Source organism: Phasianus colchicus, chromosome 5 (assembly GCF_987193195.1).
Source record: "Phasianus colchicus chromosome 5, bPhaCol1.hap1.1, whole genome shotgun sequence".
Classification (NCBI taxonomy): domain Eukaryota; kingdom Metazoa; phylum Chordata; class Aves; order Galliformes; family Phasianidae; genus Phasianus; species Phasianus colchicus.
The window spans coordinates 49,399,386-49,416,628 of NC_143440.1; the positions used below are offsets into that span (position 1 = coordinate 49,399,386).

The following is a 17,243-nucleotide window of genomic DNA, read 5'->3' on the forward strand; positions in this document are numbered from 1 at the left end:
GTGCCAGGCAGATGACAAACAGCACACTGATTTTGGATCGTGTCCTTTACTCATGGGCATAGAAACATGTTGGAATACAAGCAAAAGAAATTATTGAAGCTTGTTAGAATGCAAACAAAAGTTTTTATTAAAGTTTTTATCTTTAAAGGCTGAAATGTAATTTCCACAGCCTTCTCAGGCTGAGTACTTATGAAAGGTGAATTATCAGCTGATGATTCCATTTACATGAGAGGCTTGATTATACAACTTCCCTGTTTTAATCAGGGTTGAGGACTACATGCAGGGCCTTTCTACTACATGAAAATGTAAAAAATATCAAATATTTTATCACGTAGTAAATGCTCTCTGTCAGTTGCTTGCAAGCAAGGTAGAAGCAGAAATTTTTTTTATCAGAAATATTCTAAGAGTGAACTCAAATGACCCTTACAGATAATTATCTTCTATCCCTCTGTAACTCTGGAAAAAAAATCATCAATGAACCCAAAAAATCGATAATTCATCACAAAGCTTGCTGAGTGGCTTTGGGTTTCATTAGCTAGCTTCAGTTTCTAAACAAATCCTCTGGCTGATGCCATTCTTGTGATGAGCCATTCCTTTCCCACTGATTGGTATTCACATTACGAGATCATGATGTAGACTGCCTGACCAAATGGCAAGTTAGATTTTTTTTCTTCTGAAAACAAGAGGTTATAACACCCCAACCTCGACAGGAAATAAAATCTATTTTCACATCAGATAAACTGAAACAGCAGTCAGATAATAGTGGTGGTCTTTGAGAATACACCAACAGTGCAATTTCTGGATTAAAAAATATTGGTGTGGAAATCTGTGTACCCAAAACATAGGGGGAAATCATTTCGGGGTCATTGCCCCAAGGGTTGTCATCTGGAGAAGAGAAGGCTCTGGGGTCTTCCAGTACTTGAAGGAAGCTTACAAACAGGATCAGGACTGATTTTTCACACAATGGGATAATGATAGGACAAGGAGAATCACAGAATAACAGAATCACAGAATAGCCAGGGCTGGAAGGGACCTCAAAGATCATGAATCTCCAACCCCTCTGCCACATGCAGGGCCACCAACCTCCTCATTTAATGCTAGACCAGGCTGCCCAGGGCCCCATCCAGTCTGGCCTTGAACACTTCCAGGGACGGGGGATCCACAACCTCTCTGGGCAGCCTGTTCCAGCCTCACCACCAGCCTCACCACTCTCTTTGTAAAGAATTTCCCCCTGACGTCCAACCTAAATATCCGCTCCCTCAACTTAAAACCATTTCCCCTCGTCCTGCAGTTATCTACCCTTTCAAAGAGTTGATTTAGGTTAGATGTTCAGAGGAATTTCTTCACAGAGAGGGCGGTGAGGCACTGGCACTGCCGCCCGGAGAGCTGTGGGTGCCCCATCCCAGGAGCGGATGGGCTCAGACACGGTTTGGATTTGAGTAGTGCTGCTTGGAGCCAGGGGTTGGACTCCAAGATCCTTGTGGATCCCTTCCAATTCCGTGATTCTAAGATATTCTGTGATTCTAAGATTCTACGCCTGCCCTGCAGAACACCAAGCATTAAAGCGCTGGCAGCCCTGCACACCCACACGGTGATTCGTGGTCAGAAAAGCCCTCCTGCTCCTGGCAGGCTGTCACAGTTCGGGCCGGAGCCGCTTCTCCTGCCGCCCCGCGTGGAAGCAGTTAACAGCCAGCAGCCTCCGCCCTGCCCGAGGCCGTGCCGTGCCGTGCCGGCACCGCCCCCGCTACAACGGACCACCGAGCGGCGGCCATGGCGGTGCTGGGCGGGCTGCTGCTGCTGCTGGCGCTGCTGCTGCTACTGGCGGCGGGGCTGTACTGCTGCTACGTGCGGCGCGTCCATGCCGCGTATGACCACATCCCCAGCGCCCCGCGCGAGAGGTAAGCGCCGGCCCGCCGCCCCGCCGGGCGCCATTTCCCCACGCCGGCAGTCAGCTGAAGGCCGGCGCTTTGCTGACACGGCAAGGACGGGCGTGACGAAGCGGAGATCAGCAGTTTGGAGTTGTGCAGACAGGCCGTAGCAGCCGGCAGTGGTGCAGCATGGGGTGCTGTGTGGGAACGGCGCATTGCCCAACGTCAGCAAGAAGCCCTGCAGCAGCACTCACCCAGGCAGCCCTGCAGGGACGCCGGGCCTGGTTGCTTATCTCCAGGTGTCAGGAGAAAAATCTACTTCTGTAATCATGGTCGGAAACTAAGATGAGAGTTAGGAGGGAGCCTGTCATACCTGAGTCTGCCTGTCCTCAGCTTGGGAAGTGAGCTCACGTCCTGAGATAATGGCGGTTGAGTAACTTCGTGGCTGTTTCTCTTTTCCTTCTTCAGGATTTGAGGCTTGGAGGTGGTGATGGAGGCTAGGACCCTCCTCAGGAAGGTTTCTAGCACTGATGTTTCCATACAAGAGCTTGCTTATCTCTTGAGCTCACAGTAATCATAGAATCGCAGAATCATTTGAATTAGATGGGACCCTTAAATGTCATTGGTGCAAGAGCCATGCAGTGAGCGGGGACACGCACAGCTCCGGCAGGTGCTCAGAGCCCTGTCCAGCCTGACTTTGAATGTCTCCAGGGACAAAGCATCCACCACCTCTCAGGGCAACCTGTTCCAGTGCCTCACCACCCTTATAAAAAACTTCTTCCTTATATCCAGTCTAAATCTGCATTATTTTAGTTCAAAACCCTTGTCCCATCACAACAGACACTGCTTAGATAATCTGTCCCCTTCTATCCTGATAGCTTTCCAGGAGTATAAATGGTCAGTGACTGCAAAACCCCCGTGTCAGTACCAGCTGCACAAACACTTCCACTGCTAAATATCCAAGGGAGGAAAGATCAAATACCTCCAGCTCTGAAAAGTACTTTATGAAGAAAAGCAGGACATGGTACTGATGTAACCTGCCACGTAGCCAGGGGGTTGTGAAAAGATGGGGCCAAACTCGTCTCGGGGGTGCAGTGGACACAAGTTGCCACAAGAGAACTGCCAGTTAGGTATAAGGCAGAGCATCTTTACTGTGATGTAAAATGGAGAGACATGGATTTGAAGGCTGGACTATTATGTGGGTAAAAAATTGATTGGATGGTTGTCACCAGGGGGTTCTTATCAGTGTTTCTATGTCCAGATGGAGGCCAGTCGAGTGGTTTTCCCCAGGGGTCTATCTTGGGACCAGTGCCCTTTAATATATCAGTGACATAGACAGTGGGATTGAGCGTACTCTCAGCAGGTTTTTTGATGGTAGCAAATTGAGTGGTGCAGTTGACACAACAGAAGGAAGGAGCACCACCCTGAGGGACCTAGGCGTGCTTGAGAAGTGGGCACATGAGAACCTAACGAGAAGTTAGACATTCAGAAGAAATGTTTTACTCAGAGGATGGTGGGGCTCTGGCACAGGCTGCCCAGAAAGGTTGTCAGTACTCCATCCCTGGAGGCATTCAAGGCCGGGTTAGATGGGATCCTGGGCAGACTGATATGGTGGGTGGCAACCAGCCCACAGCAGGGGGTTGGAACTAGATGATCCTTAAGGTTCCCTCCAACTTAAGCCATTTTATGATTCTCTGAGTTCACAGCATCAGCACAAGTAACTGGATAAGGCCCTGAACAGAGGTAATATAGCTCTGGCCTTGGGAAGGGGACTGGATGGTGGCCTCCAGAGCTCCTTGCTAACCCACGTGGCTCTGATTTTGCAGTTCCAAAATGGGCTTCATCCAAATGTTAACACTCCTCAGATGAGGGTGTACAAAGTCTGGCTGCTGTCCAGTGTGCTGCCCACTAGGTGTGACCCTGGGCTGCTGTCAGCAAAGCTGCACCCCAGCCACTCGTTGCACAGCCTGCATCTTTCCAAGGTGTTATTCTGTCCTAAGTGACCTTTCCTTTGTTCTTGTCTCCTTCCTTTACCTTTAATAAAAGCTTAAGAAAGCTTTGTTTCAGGATGAAGTACAACAGGATCTTTGCAAAACCTCAGACCATGTCTCAGCTCTTACAGCTACATAATGACAAGATTATGTTAACACCCTTGATTTCCTGGGTTGATTTTTTTAGTTTATCAGAGCTAACACATCTCTAAATGAGGCTTGTTCATGAATGGCTAAAATAGTGAGTCATAATGGCTTTGTGTCATTTCTGTCATGTGAATCATAGAATCATAGAATGGCCTGGGTTGAAAAGGACTACAATGACCATCTAGTTTCAACTCCCCTGCTATGTGCAGGATTGCCAACCACTAGACCACGCTGCCCAGAGATCACACTTGGAAAACACTGAGAGCTAGAGAAAAGGTCGTCTCTTCAAAACTTTGCTTCATGTTAGAGTTCTATTAGGAGGAAATAGAAAAAAGGATTTCTTTGTAGGTGTATGGTTTTTGATGGCAGTGCCACATAACTATGTATCCCAAACCAAGCCCTTGCTTGGTTCTATCATGGCATGCGGTGACTTCCTATTACTGGATGAACATTCTGCGCTTGTTGCAGCACCTAACCAACTTGGGAGTTGATGGGGGTAAAAGACAAAACATCCCTGAAGACTCAGTTGTCACAATTCCCCAGTGACAGGAGAGCCATGAGCAGAACTGTACTTGATATGCTGCAGGTATGCGGAGCTCTTCCCAGAGCTTTGGCTAGCAAAGGACTTTGTCTCCTTACACATTTTTGTACTCCAGTTAGAGTGGAGGAGTCAAGCAAGAGAAAGATTGAAGGTTTCTGTTGATGTTATATAGCCTTGTTGAGTGCTTGTTATTTTAACTATCTGCTGGTTCCAATAGAAATAAAACAAGAACCTGTTTTTCCCCTATAGCTTGTTTGTACTGAAGAGGATGATAGCATGGATGATAGCATAGCTGGCTGTGTCTCAAATGGAAAACAGATCTCAAGCACAGCTTGCTTGATTTGGAGAGGAGCTTGGCCAAATCTTCCTTCAGATGTGTGCAAAGCTAGTGGGAATTTCCTGCTCACATCTAAAGGAAGAAATTGGTCTCTGACTTTTGAGTACAGCTATTGTAGTTGAAGAATTAACCTTTTATTCACTTCTTTCAGTTTCTATATGAATCCTAAGCTTTTCTTAAACATTTCATAGTCTTGCTCAAAAAATATACCTGCTGTGGGCGTACAGCTGGCAGGACTTTGTCTCTACACCAATCCCCCTGGCTGTGCATCAGAAAGGTTTCCCAGGATACCTAGGTGATGGCTGCATACTGGCACAGTTGTGTGTTATTTCTGCCTTTTCTTACAAGGAGTAAGAATACAACCAATGCATACTGCACCCACTGAGCAATAAGTCTGTATGCTGAGTAATTGGCACATGAACATGTGGAGATATAAAGGGATGCTGAAATGGAATTGATTTTGCTCCTCATGCTTCCTATAGCAAAGAATCTTGAGCATGTTTGAAGAGCAATTTACTGTTGTTTCTATTACAAATAGAGCATCTACTCAGGGCAATCATTATTCCAAATCATTCTTTTAATCATTAGACTGCAGCAAAACATCTAGGTATTGAAACTCGCTTCACATTGTTCCAGTCATCCTTCCCTAAGTATCAGTGCTGAGGACTGCAATCTGTACAAAATCCTTTTGGCATCCTCATGACGCTCTTAACTTCATTTTCTGCAGCTTTTTACTTGGACATCTGCCAATCTTTTGGAAAATGATGAAGAAACAGGAGTTTCTACATGATCTCTTTCTGCAGTGGTAAGTTGACACACATCAGTAGGTTAGACTTGAGTAGCCCTGTAGTAACTTGGGAAAATAAGACATAGAGGCGTTGAGTTACATACTTATCATCATTCAGAGGGTAGGTAACAGGGCTGGATAAAGAACACTGGTATTTCTCTTATTGGCTTTATTCATTCAAGTCTGCAATCGTACCCTGGACATGCTGCTTTGGTCCTTTGAAATTGTTAGGTCTGAGCTGGTATTGGTGTTTTGTATCATTTCTTTTTCTTTTTTTTGTAGGTCAAAGAAATACGGACCTATTATACGAGTTAATGCATTTCACAGAGTCTCAATACTGATTTTGAGTCCTGAAGGAGTGAAGGTACTGCAGAATAAAACAGAACAGACAGTGGGAATCAGCCCTCTAAAAAGGGTGGTGGTGTCTGATGATTAAGGCATGTCTGATGATCCAGCTAACTTGTGCCTTCTGGGAGCGCAACTCAGCCAGTTTACGAAGGAGAAGTGGCCTGAACTTTTTTGCAGTCTGAATTTTTTTTCTTGTTTGATTAATTTATTTACTTTGTTACTTTTCTTTAAACTGCAGATATAGCAAGCATCCTCAATTTCTGAGAAGCACACTATCTGCAAGAGCTTAAATCTCAAAAGAAAAGGCACAAAGGGGCTGAATTTTTGTAATAATCACAGAGATAGCTTTCAGGTCATCAGGCAAAAAGTGCTACAGGCATGCAAAACAAGTTATCAGCATGAAAACTGGGGAATCAGGGCACACCAAATAATTCATGTAGTCTTCAGACTGTGTGTGAATGTGTGAGTGGCTTTTTATGTTTTGTCTGGGAAATGAATAGTGCTCAGTACTCACCAACCTGAAATCTTATTTTAGGAGTTCTTGATGTCACCAGAGTACCCAAAGGACCGTCTGATTTATGGCCGTATCTTCAACTTGTTTGGTGTGAGGTAAGCAAAAAACCACGTGAAGCCACTGTATCTCAAAATAAGTGAAAGATTAATAAAGACACAGGCATGACTCTTGTTTTGAGTCAGACTGTTAATATAAATGACTGATTCCAGATATACTTAAGCAACAAGTGCTTACTGAATTACATTGAAAGTCTATATGGCAAGTTAAACATCTTCCCGATCAGGCAGGAGGCTGTGTTGGATATTTTTTACCTTGATTCTATGTTTTTTCCCCCATGAACGTTCAGTTAGTCTCAGAAGAGTTTTCTCAAGACCATCATCAAACATTTCACTTGAACAACAAACTCTCATTTGAATGCACTTGAGTTTCCAGTTCCTAAGCAAAATGAAAGAAGAGGGGATGTTTTGCTGTTATCTTGATGCTCCTGAAAATAGAGTAATTCAATTACATTAATTATTTGTATTACAGTTGTTTTTTGGAACCTGCACAATGAATCAGCATCCTGTTGGACTCAGTAGTCCACAGATACCATGCAAAACATAGATACAATTCAGTTGTTTTCCACAGCAATGCATTCAAAGCAACAAAGTACTTCCTGCTTATGGGAAAAATACAAGAAAGTAGATGTGGAAGAGTTTTTGATGAGACAGTTTGGGCTGTCTCCCTTACTGAAGAGTGCTCCTTGCCTTGTTTTCTTAAATGCTAGGTTTTTGGGGAATGGCTTGGTAACTGATCGTGACTATGAGCATTGGCACAAGCAGCGGAAGGTGATGGATCCAGCTTTCAGCAGAACGTAAGGCAAATATCTCTGGGATGGTCTGTACCTTGCACCTGCTGTATTTTCATGATTATAACCATTGTTGATGCATTTTTTATATTTAGAAAGAGAAAACTCACTTAATGTCAAAATCTTATTTTACTTTGAGTATAACACACCTGTAAATGTTCCCAAACTTTCCCCATGGGAGTGACACCTATATAAGCTCAGTGGTGGCAGGGAGTTCCCAGGGTCATGTGTCTAGGAATGCTGCAATGGCTGCTTTATCCCATTTGAAAACAAACCTCAGATATTTGATGTGGGCAGGCCTAACTCTTCACCTGTCTGAGTGATTCCCTGTGGGAGAGAGATTGCTGGTGGTCTGGTTTGCTTGCCTGTACAAAATAAATACATTGCATTTAGAGTCTGGAGGTTTGTCCATCTGCTTCAGCATGCTCAGGCCAAAGCTCTTTGCTGTGACAGCTGTAATTTACATGATAGGATAGAGCTGGGCAAGAGCACATTTTGTCAGTTCTGATTTTTAAAGTACTAAGGCAAACTTAGTATGAATCTAAGGTTAAAACAACATTTTAAAAAAATCTTTATAATTTCCCGTGAAAAATGATAATTTTGCCTGAGCAAAGATGTCCTTCCCAGAGCCCCCATCACTCATTTTTATTAATTGTTCAGCTACCTGATTGGTGTGATGGAAACTTTTAATGAAAAAGCAGAGGAGCTGATGGAGAAGCTAGAGGAAATGGCAGATGGAGAGACAGAGTTCAGCATGCTGACGATGATGAGCCGGGTGACTTTGGATGTCATTGCAAAGGTACCAGCTGTCTGCTTTCTTGTTTCCTCTGCCATTAGTAGGAGGGAATGAAAATAATGGGATCAGGAGCTGGAGCCAGGGTACCTTTACCCGAGAACACCCCAAGAAGTGGGGCAGTAATTGTGGCACACCCATTCATGCCGAGATATGGGGAAGGGATGTTAGGGAAGAGTTTATGTTATGTAAGAGAGACGAGCAACATGCTGCACAGGAAGGTCTTTGCAGAAGCCATTAAATCTCGTGACTCCCATCCCTCCAGACTAGAAGGGCACACTGCTATTTGTTCATGGGTGCATATTGCGTTATTATATGTCAGCATGATATCTGCCTTGCCATGGCTTTTCCCTTCTTTGTGCGAAATAGTTAAGGAATAATTGGGACTAATAACAAATATTACTTACCCTTAAAAAAGGAGAAAGGCTAATCTAGATATCAGCCTTCCCTCACAGACTCCTGCAGGGCAAAACCTAGCCTGAGGCATTTTTTGGGGAAAAGACAGTGGTGCGAGGCAGTCCTGCTTTATTATGCCAGCTCTCCTGAGCTGGGAGGATTCAGCAAGTGGCTGCTTTTTCCTTTCCCTACCCTCAGGTGGCCTTTGGCTTGGAGTTGAATGCATTAAGGGATGACCGTACGCCATTCCCACATGCTGTGACCATGATCATGAAAGGAATGACTGAGATGCGCATCCCCTTTGTGAAGGTCTGTGTGCTCCTTGCATCCATCCTCTGTTTGCATGTCCAGTTGGAAACTGCCTCTGTATGAGACTGGAGTTGTGTGTGGTCTTTATCTTACAAGGAAAACATTATCAGTAGTTCTTTTCCTCCAATATGCATTGAGATATAATTAATTAGCACTTTAGAACACTTGCAAAATTAACGTGTTGTTAGTTAATGCTTCATTTCTATCATTCTGCATTCTTCCCCTCTCTGCATGTTTTCTCTTACATGCTTTTACACTTTCATACCCATCACTGCAAAAGTTGGGAATTCCTTGCCCAAGAAGCACTGCAGCCCTCATGCAAAGTGGAAGAAACTTGAACTTCCTTACCATCAAAAAAGTATTTGGGGCCAGTGTTCATGTACTAGGATATTGTGGGTGAAATCTGAAACAGTTAAGCTCCATAGTTTCTCAAGAAAGCTGTCGTTCAGACTTCCAGAGCTCCCTTTTGGGTCCAAAGGGTGGATTCTGTATCGTATGCTACAGTTTCTTTCCTCAGAAAATTGAGGAATTTTGCTTACAATGATCAAAAAATTAGCCCTGACAAGGCAGGACATCAGCATGCACAGACTGAAGTAGTTCTCATTTCATGTTAGGAAAGTTCACTTTGTTCTGCAGAGAGCAGATGTTTTTGTGAAAAATGACATTGAGGTGCCATTTAAAGAATAACACTGTAAATGTTTTTACCAGCAAGAGGAATAAAAAGACTAAATAAATTGTGTATTTAGTACATGCCAGGAAAGCAGAAAATGATAAAAGAGGTCCAGGAAAGTGTGCGGCTGCTGCGGCGTGTGGGCAAGGAGTGCATCGAGAAGAGGAGGGAAGCCATCCAGAGTGAGAAGGAAATGCCAACAGATATTCTTACGCAGATACTGAAAGGAGATGGTAGGAAGCACATTGCCGTTCAAGTTAATTTGTCTTTGGCTTGCTTTTCCTGAGATTTGGGAAGTCTTAGTTTGGGGATGTGAACTTTGTGACTCAATCTTCCTTTACTGTCTTCAGGACCATGTGTTTTTGTTTTTTTTTTTTAACATTGAAGAGTCATAAAGTGACTTGTTAGAAAATACCCTGTTTTTTGACATTGGATCAAATACCGATCACAGGTCACCACTGAGTAGCTATCTCAGTGTTCCTTCCTAATCCATCTCAGGAAAACATGCTCAAAGCAGGGCAGGATGTCCTGACTCTTCCAGCTGGAGCACAAAGACATTTCCTAATCTCGTTTGTTTTTCTTTCTTGACAGCTCTGGAGGAAACTAGAGATGATGAAAACATTCTGGACAACTTTATCACTTTCTTTGTTGCGGGTTAGTAGCTGCTTTAATATTTGGATATGTTGTGTGGGAAGTTATATTCATTCTTGTGCTGCCTACACAGTTGTTATTGGCTTTGCTCATTCCTTGTGATGCTGTTATGACCAGCACTTGGTTGGTGTATTGGAACTGTTGAATCACAGCCTGAACCTTTGATTGATCACCTGAGGTGAGCACTGAGTCAGCCACGGGAGCACAGGTGAAGGCAATTCAGCTGTGTGACCAGAAGGGGTGGAGCTTGGTTCCACCTCTCCTAGACCCCATTTAAGGGCTGACTGTCACTGAGGAAGAATCTCTTTCTAGAGATTGCTTCTTGTGGAGTTTCTTGCTAGTCTGCAACACTGGTGAGTACTTTTATTTATCTCTGGTTATCTTTTCCAACATGAAAATCTTACTAGCTTAACTTTTCTGTATACTTATTGATAATGCAGTACTTTACAACATCCGAATACTTATTGATCTTACAGTTGGTAAACAGCAGCATTATACTGGAGTGAGAACAGCTGAGCAAAGTCTGAAAAGAGGTCTTAGTTTTCTCATAGGCAGGTGATGTTTTATCCTTGTTCTGTCATACCAGCATAGTGAATAAAGCTAGGCTGTTGTTGCAGGAACAGCTTTGCCTTTGGGGTGTGAGACTTTTTCCTGTGGTTCTGGCCCTTCCTTCTCATGTCTCTCTAAATCCAACTGAAAGCGTCTTTAACATATTGCCATGGGTCTCTGCATCACCTCCTCCATGTAGGCAAGTGCTATTCTTGCTGTAAGGGTAGTATTCAGTACTAGCCAGGAGAGATCAGTGTCAAGACTATCGGGAGAAAGAGAGGCCAAGATGGTGTGTGAGCTAAAGGACATAGAAAAATTGGTCTGCGCATCAGTAGGATTTAGGTGACTTCACAAAATAACATTTTTGTTTCACAAAATAAGGCATTTTCTAAATGAATCTGTATAGAATTCTGTTTTCTGTAGTATTTTAAAATAGCATGTGTCCCTATTAATGAACAAATATTAAACATACCTACATAAAGCAAACACCTCAAAGACAGAAGCTCTGTTTTCCTTTGATATCAGTAAATATTTGCTTCTTGGTTGGATTATACGGCCAGTAATAGGACAATGATTGAATCACGCAGGCTTGTTATGAGTGTTAGCACTGACCTTCCTGATAGGTAGTTTGTAATCATTCAGTCATGAATATGAAATATGCAGCTATGAATTGATCAAGATAGTATAACTGTTAAAAATACCAGCTTTATTGTAATTTTTGAAAGGTCTTTATCATATCCCTTCTAGTGTTTCATTTAACTTCTTAAATACCTGAAATCAAATGTTTGGGGCATGACTTTTAAAGTCTCTTGTTGACAATAACATGACTAGTCTTTCTTAGTATTATCTTATTTTATACTAACCTTTGAACTGATTCTTTATGGTTTTAGGTCATGAAACCACTGCTAATCAGTTGGCATTTACAGTAATGGCACTGTCTCAGCATCCTGAAATAATGGAAAGGTATGTGTGCTCTCATTCACTGTTGGTTTCATGGTGAACCTAATTATATGGATTATCAAAAACTTAAGGTAAATTCTAGCCTCCTTTTCGAAAGAAAGTTTTATAGTTCAGTATATCTGGCACTTAAAAGCAAGCTGAGGGATGAATTATTTCAATTCCATCTAAGTAACTTAGCTTTTTTTTTTTAAAGCTGGTCCAGAGTGCTGCCTGGTTGCATTGTTCTGTGTCCACATTACTGCATCCTGATACAAGGCGTAGGTTCAGGCAGGCTGGCTGGGAATCAGCAGGCATTTTGCCTGAGGATGAAAATCAAAGTCCAACTCAGTGTCTGAAAAAGAAAAAAAAAAAAAAAAAGTACTTTGTCAGTTTGCTTCACAAGAAATGGGCATCTGCAACTAACGTTTTTTAATTTCTCTGCAGAGTACAAGCTGAAGTGGATGAAGTCCTTGGTGCTAAGAGAGACATTGAGTATGAGGATCTTGGCAAACTGAAGTACTTATCACAGGTACTGTAGGAGTGAGGTAAGATACCAGTCACAGCTGTTTAGTAGCACTCCTGCCATGTTGTGTGACTGCCAAGAGTATCCCCATGCTTCTAAGATTTTAGGAGCAGCACCAAAATGAGAAGCTGATGGCATTTGTCCTCAGAGTAAGCAAGCAGGTGGAGAGCTGTCTGCAGCATCCTCCCCATCAAGGTTGGGCTGCTTCTAGGATTTTATTCTGAAACCCCAGGATTCCTTTGCTTAGTAATAATGCAACTAAGAAGCAGGGGCTGGAGTTGCTTAATCCCTACCTGTTTAAGCTGAAACTGTAGTCATACTTTAAGAAGGGCTTGCAATGTGGAGCCCAGCCTTTGCATAAGTCCCACGCAGTTCCCAAAATCTCAGTTCTATTTTTGATTGCTATTAAAGCATTTCCAACTATGATCTCACTGTAGTGCAATAAACGAAGTGAGATTTCAAGACTTCCAAAAGACTTCCAAAAAATATTGGCTAGTTCTTGCAATTTAGGTTTTTTTTAGTTGTTAAACCTTCTTCAGTCACTAAAGTGGGGGAGGGGGAAAAAAAAAAAACAACAAATGTTTGGTCCTAAAAAATCTTGTGTGTAAAAAGTTAGTAATAAACTGTAAAGCCAGGGCTTGGCTACTTGCCAGCATTTGTCGAGTAGTTTTTTCTTTTGCAAGATGAGAGACACCAGTAACCCTCAGGAGAGGCTGAATAGACAGTCCTGGCAACTACTCTCCTTGCTTCCATTTCCCTGTAATTTTAGTAATCTACTATCATTGCTTTTCTCTTAAACTGCCCCGTTGAGACTCATGTTTGCCATTTCCTGTCCCTCAAATTGCTGTGCTTTGGTGGCAGATAAATTCAAAAGTGCAATTCTTGTGAAGAAAAGACATCACTGTGCGCTTACTGAAATCAGCAGGTTTCTCTAGGCTTGTCAGAGCGTCATCACAATTACATCACTCCAATTAGGACTAGGTATCTAAGCCTTTCAGCGTTAAGACAGATTACATGAGGGCCTCTCAAAAGCAGACAGTTTATTTAGCAGAACAAGCTTGGATCTGTACAAGCGAAGTCACAGTCACCATTAGTCAGAGGGCTAGTCTGTCCATGGAGGATCAGAGACCATGGGACTCCTCTCTTGTCATTCAAGCAGTTTTGAATCCTTTTGTCCATGCTGCTTTTTCATTAATTCATTCTTGCATACCCACTGTTAATTGCATTTGCAATGCGGTGCTAATGTGCACTGTTAATTAGGCTTCACTTTCATGAAGTAAGCCATTCTTACAGCTCGATGCCATCAAAAGAAATAGTCGTGTTTCACTTTTTTCTCACTGTTTCCTATTCATTTTTCTTTGCCAGGTTGCTTTTTGTCACTTTGGTGCTGTGACCTGGCACAGCTCCCTGAGCACCAGATAAAGCACAAAGGCAGGGGCAGGAGCACAGTGCTGAGAGTGGGAAGGAGGTGGCAGTAGCCACCCATGCTGGTAGCAGCAGCTCTGAGCACAGCTTGTCAGGTGCATGAACTTCATTCACTCTCAGATACTCCCTTTGAATTTCCTTCCCAGTAATATTTCACCTAGCTGTTTTCCCAAGTTTAGGTGTTCTGCTGAATGCATCGTGCTTGTCACTTCTTTATTTATGTAATTTCTATATCAGTAATAAGAAAGAACCAGGTCCAAAGGCAAAGGAGTTGACTTTGCCATTTGTTTTGCCCACAGGATTCTGAGGAAGGTACATCAGCATCTGTTCTACAAGCCAAAAGCTCCCCTTTAGCTAGAATGAAAGCTGTACAAGTAATTCATTATACTTCTGCACTGTATAACTGATCTCTTGTGCTTTTTGTTGACAGGTTCTGAAGGAATCAATGCGTCTGTACCCACCTGTCCCAGGAACAGTACGCTGGACAGGGAAGGAGACTGTCATTGAAGGTGTCAGGATTCCTGCAAACACAACGCTACTTGTAAGTTTTGCAGCAGCAGCTTCCCCCATTAGCAACATCTAGCTGCTGCAGTGGATCCACGTGTAACAGTATCAGAGTCCAGAATACTCCCTGGCCGTTCAGTGAGATTTTGTCTGGAACTCTGATATGAATTGGGACCCTGGGTCAGTTTTGCCTAGGGGCTGCAAGGTAATTGTGTTTTTGCAGCTGTGACAGCAGAGAGTCATTTTCAGTGAGCTTCTGCTGACTAATGCAGGTCTACCTTCTTGGCAGTTCAGCACGTATGTCATGGGGCGGATGGACAGGTACTTCAAGGATCCACTCTCTTTCAATCCAGACCGATTTAGCAAAGATGCACCTAAGTGAGTTTCTTTTTACTTCCAGATCATTAAATATGTAATATTTAATATCTAATACTTAAAGGGGAAGAAAGCAGAGGAAAACTTTTCCCATTCCTTGACAGTTAACACTGAAGCTGTATCCAAATGCAAATGAAAAACAGCAATGTACAATTTCTGTTTATAAGTTCATTAGGCCACACAGTACATTCTTAAAAAAAAACCAATGCTCATGTTATTTAATATTTATGTTGAGGTCAAAACCAGACTGGGACAAAGCTAGGATGAGTACTTGCTGTACTGCAAAACAAGGATTTAATGCATGACAACTTTTACCCAGGGAGCTTGAAATGGATGATAGTGTGATGGAAGTATCAGGACAGTTTGTGCTGAAGCCCCTACATCTAACTACTATGTGGGTCAGGAACTTTATGTCAGATTAGAGCTATTCTGATCTCCTGGACCAAACAGCCCCTTGCTTATGTGGTTCAGATGTGCGTGCAGGAACAGCAGTTGGATGGATTGTTATATCTTTGTGATAGGCTGGAGAGCATTTAGGGTGTGCTTGAAATATGGCTTAGAAATAAAGTTTGCATGCAGTAATGCTCTGTGAGCTGAGCCAGTGGAGTGCTATTTACAGCTCTGTTCAGAGCTCTGTTGGCTCTGAACCATAAAACTTTAATTTGGAGATTGTCTTGACAGTTCAGCTGGGTGGAGTGGCATTCAACCATTACCTTGCTGTAGTGTTGAAGTATTTGCATCTTTCTTTATGATAAAACAGTCAAAAAGACAGTTTTGATTGCTTTTCTTTTTAGGCCATATTACTCCTATTTTCCATTCTCGCTGGGACCCCGCTCCTGTATTGGGCAGGTGTTTGCACAGGTGAGCACAACTGTAATGAGAATCTGTTAGTGAGCCCTGGGCCAGCTCGTAGTATACTGGTACTTTGGCCCTACTGACAGTGCAGTACCCCTCTACCCTTCCTAGGGAAGGTGCCTAGCATGCCCGTGACAGGGGACGTCTGTACCTTGCAATCAGAAATGTGCTATGAGCTTATCTAAGTGTTGGTGCTCAAAATCATCACATTAATATGGTTGAATCACCAAAACAGTTTGTTTGTAAACACAAGGACAGATCTTTGTGTCTGTTACTTGTCTTCAAATCTGGAAAGCCCCAGCTGACTGTGTTCTTCCTTCCCATTCTCACAGCCATTAATATATAAATCTATATTGACAAAGCAGTAATGCATAGCATGCTAAATTTCAGCAGCTGCTGTCAAATCCATATTTTCTGTCAATGATAATGAGTTTGCTTTCCTTCTTAACAGATGGAGGCTAAAGTGGTGATGGCAAAATTGCTGCAGAGGTTTGAATTCCAGCTTGTACCAGGGCAGAGTTTTAAACTCTTGGACACAGGAACCCTTAGGCCACTAGATGGAGTAATGTGTAAGTTAAAGCCAAGGAGCTCTCCTAAGGGTTTCAAGGTGTAACCGTCAGGAAGGACAGCATGAAATGAAAGTGGTTGAGTTTCATCAGATTTTGAAGATTTTCCCACTGATCAGAGGCTAGATTTTTCAGGCACCTTTAGATGATTACTAGACAGAAAACTTTCTAAACTTCATCATTTACTGAAGAAAACTTCAGGAGACTTGCTCTAGAGATGTTTGGAAATCTTTGAGCTGAAAGCATGCCTGGAATTGCAAAGCATTCTGTTTTCCTGGGGGATTCTGGTTCTTACCAGATGTTGAAAAGGACATCCTCTCACTGAAGTATCCCTGGGAATATACAAACCTAAGGTCAGATCCCAGCAGATAGCTTCCACTAATTTTATTTACAACACAACATGTTCTGAGTAAGGTCTTGTGTGGGGGTTTTCATTTTTACACAATGAAAAAACACAGAATGCAGGACTGAACTTAAAAAGAGAAGTTTGGAGCCATTCTCCTGGTCAAAGTAATTTTCCTATCTCTGCTCTAAATGAGAAAAATGATCGAAAGAAGTGATTTGAAACAAAAATCAGACACTGTGATCACTAATTGTCCCTGTTGCTTCTGCCTCATTTTCTTCATTCTCCTCTACTTCCACTAGCAGTCAGAGTCAGGCAATACTGTTCTTGTGGGGGAGGTCTTGGGTTCATTTTGCCCTGGATCATTTCCCCATCTGGCTCACTGTGAAGCTACTCCAGTGCTTGGACTGGACTGCCTCATAGCTACAGCAGGGTTGGAAGTGAGTGCCTAAAGTCAAATGCTGCTTAAACTGACCTTGCCTCAAAGAAATGCATATGCAGCCTGAGCCAAAGGCAAGAGAATATCCTGCAGCTGTCCCAAAACTGCTTGCTCTGGGCTGGCTTTCAGCCTGGCTCTGCTATGGGAAAAATGATACTGTGAAAATCCAGAAATACGTGGATGCCTAATGTGAGTTTAGGCATAAAATCTGTCATGAAATGAAGGGAACTCGAGACCCTTAGCACTGTTGGTGTTATCACCTTGAGAGGGAGAACTCAGAATGTACACTGTCAAGTTTCTGTGCTGGGTTCTGCTTCTTAGAGATCGCTTTGGTTTGCTTGTGTTGTGTATCACCTCATGCAGAGCAGCAGAGGGATAACAGGCCAGTAAGAGTGCTGCTCTTGGCAACATCAGCAATGCTGTGCAGTATACTAATATTACTTCTATCCAGAGGTAATAGCACTTGTGCTGCTAGAGGTTTAGGCTGCCCGTAGACCAGCTCCGCACTCCCTTTTGCTGGAAATCT

The 17,243-nt window shown here is 43.0% G+C and overlaps 1 protein-coding gene across 3 annotated transcripts; it reads left to right on the plus strand.

Annotated features, from left to right (window-relative positions):
• Positions 1-1,685: 1,685 nt before the first annotated feature.
• CYP46A1 (cytochrome P450 family 46 subfamily A member 1) lies at positions 1,686-16,856 on the plus strand. Of its 3 annotated transcripts, none has more exons than XM_031593009.2 (15): positions 1,687-1,898; positions 5,612-5,689; positions 5,954-6,035; positions 6,555-6,628; positions 7,300-7,386; positions 8,041-8,179; positions 8,768-8,878; positions 9,625-9,781; positions 10,140-10,202; positions 11,639-11,711; positions 12,132-12,216; positions 14,066-14,176; positions 14,429-14,517; positions 15,309-15,375; positions 15,821-16,856. In XM_031593009.2, exons 1-15 carry the CDS (start codon positions 1,771-1,773, stop codon positions 15,980-15,982), a joined length of 1,506 nt encoding a protein of 501 aa, XP_031448869.1. In that variant the 5' UTR covers positions 1,687-1,770; the 3' UTR covers positions 15,983-16,856. The 3 variants fall into 3 exon arrangements, with proteins under 3 accessions (XP_031448870.1, XP_031448869.1, XP_089997722.1); XM_090141596.1 differs by lacking the exon at positions 1,687-1,898 and adding an exon at positions 1,942-2,167; XM_031593010.2 differs by lacking the exon at positions 7,300-7,386 and having other exon boundaries at positions 1,686-1,898.
• The last annotated feature ends 387 nt before the right edge of the window (positions 16,857-17,243 follow it).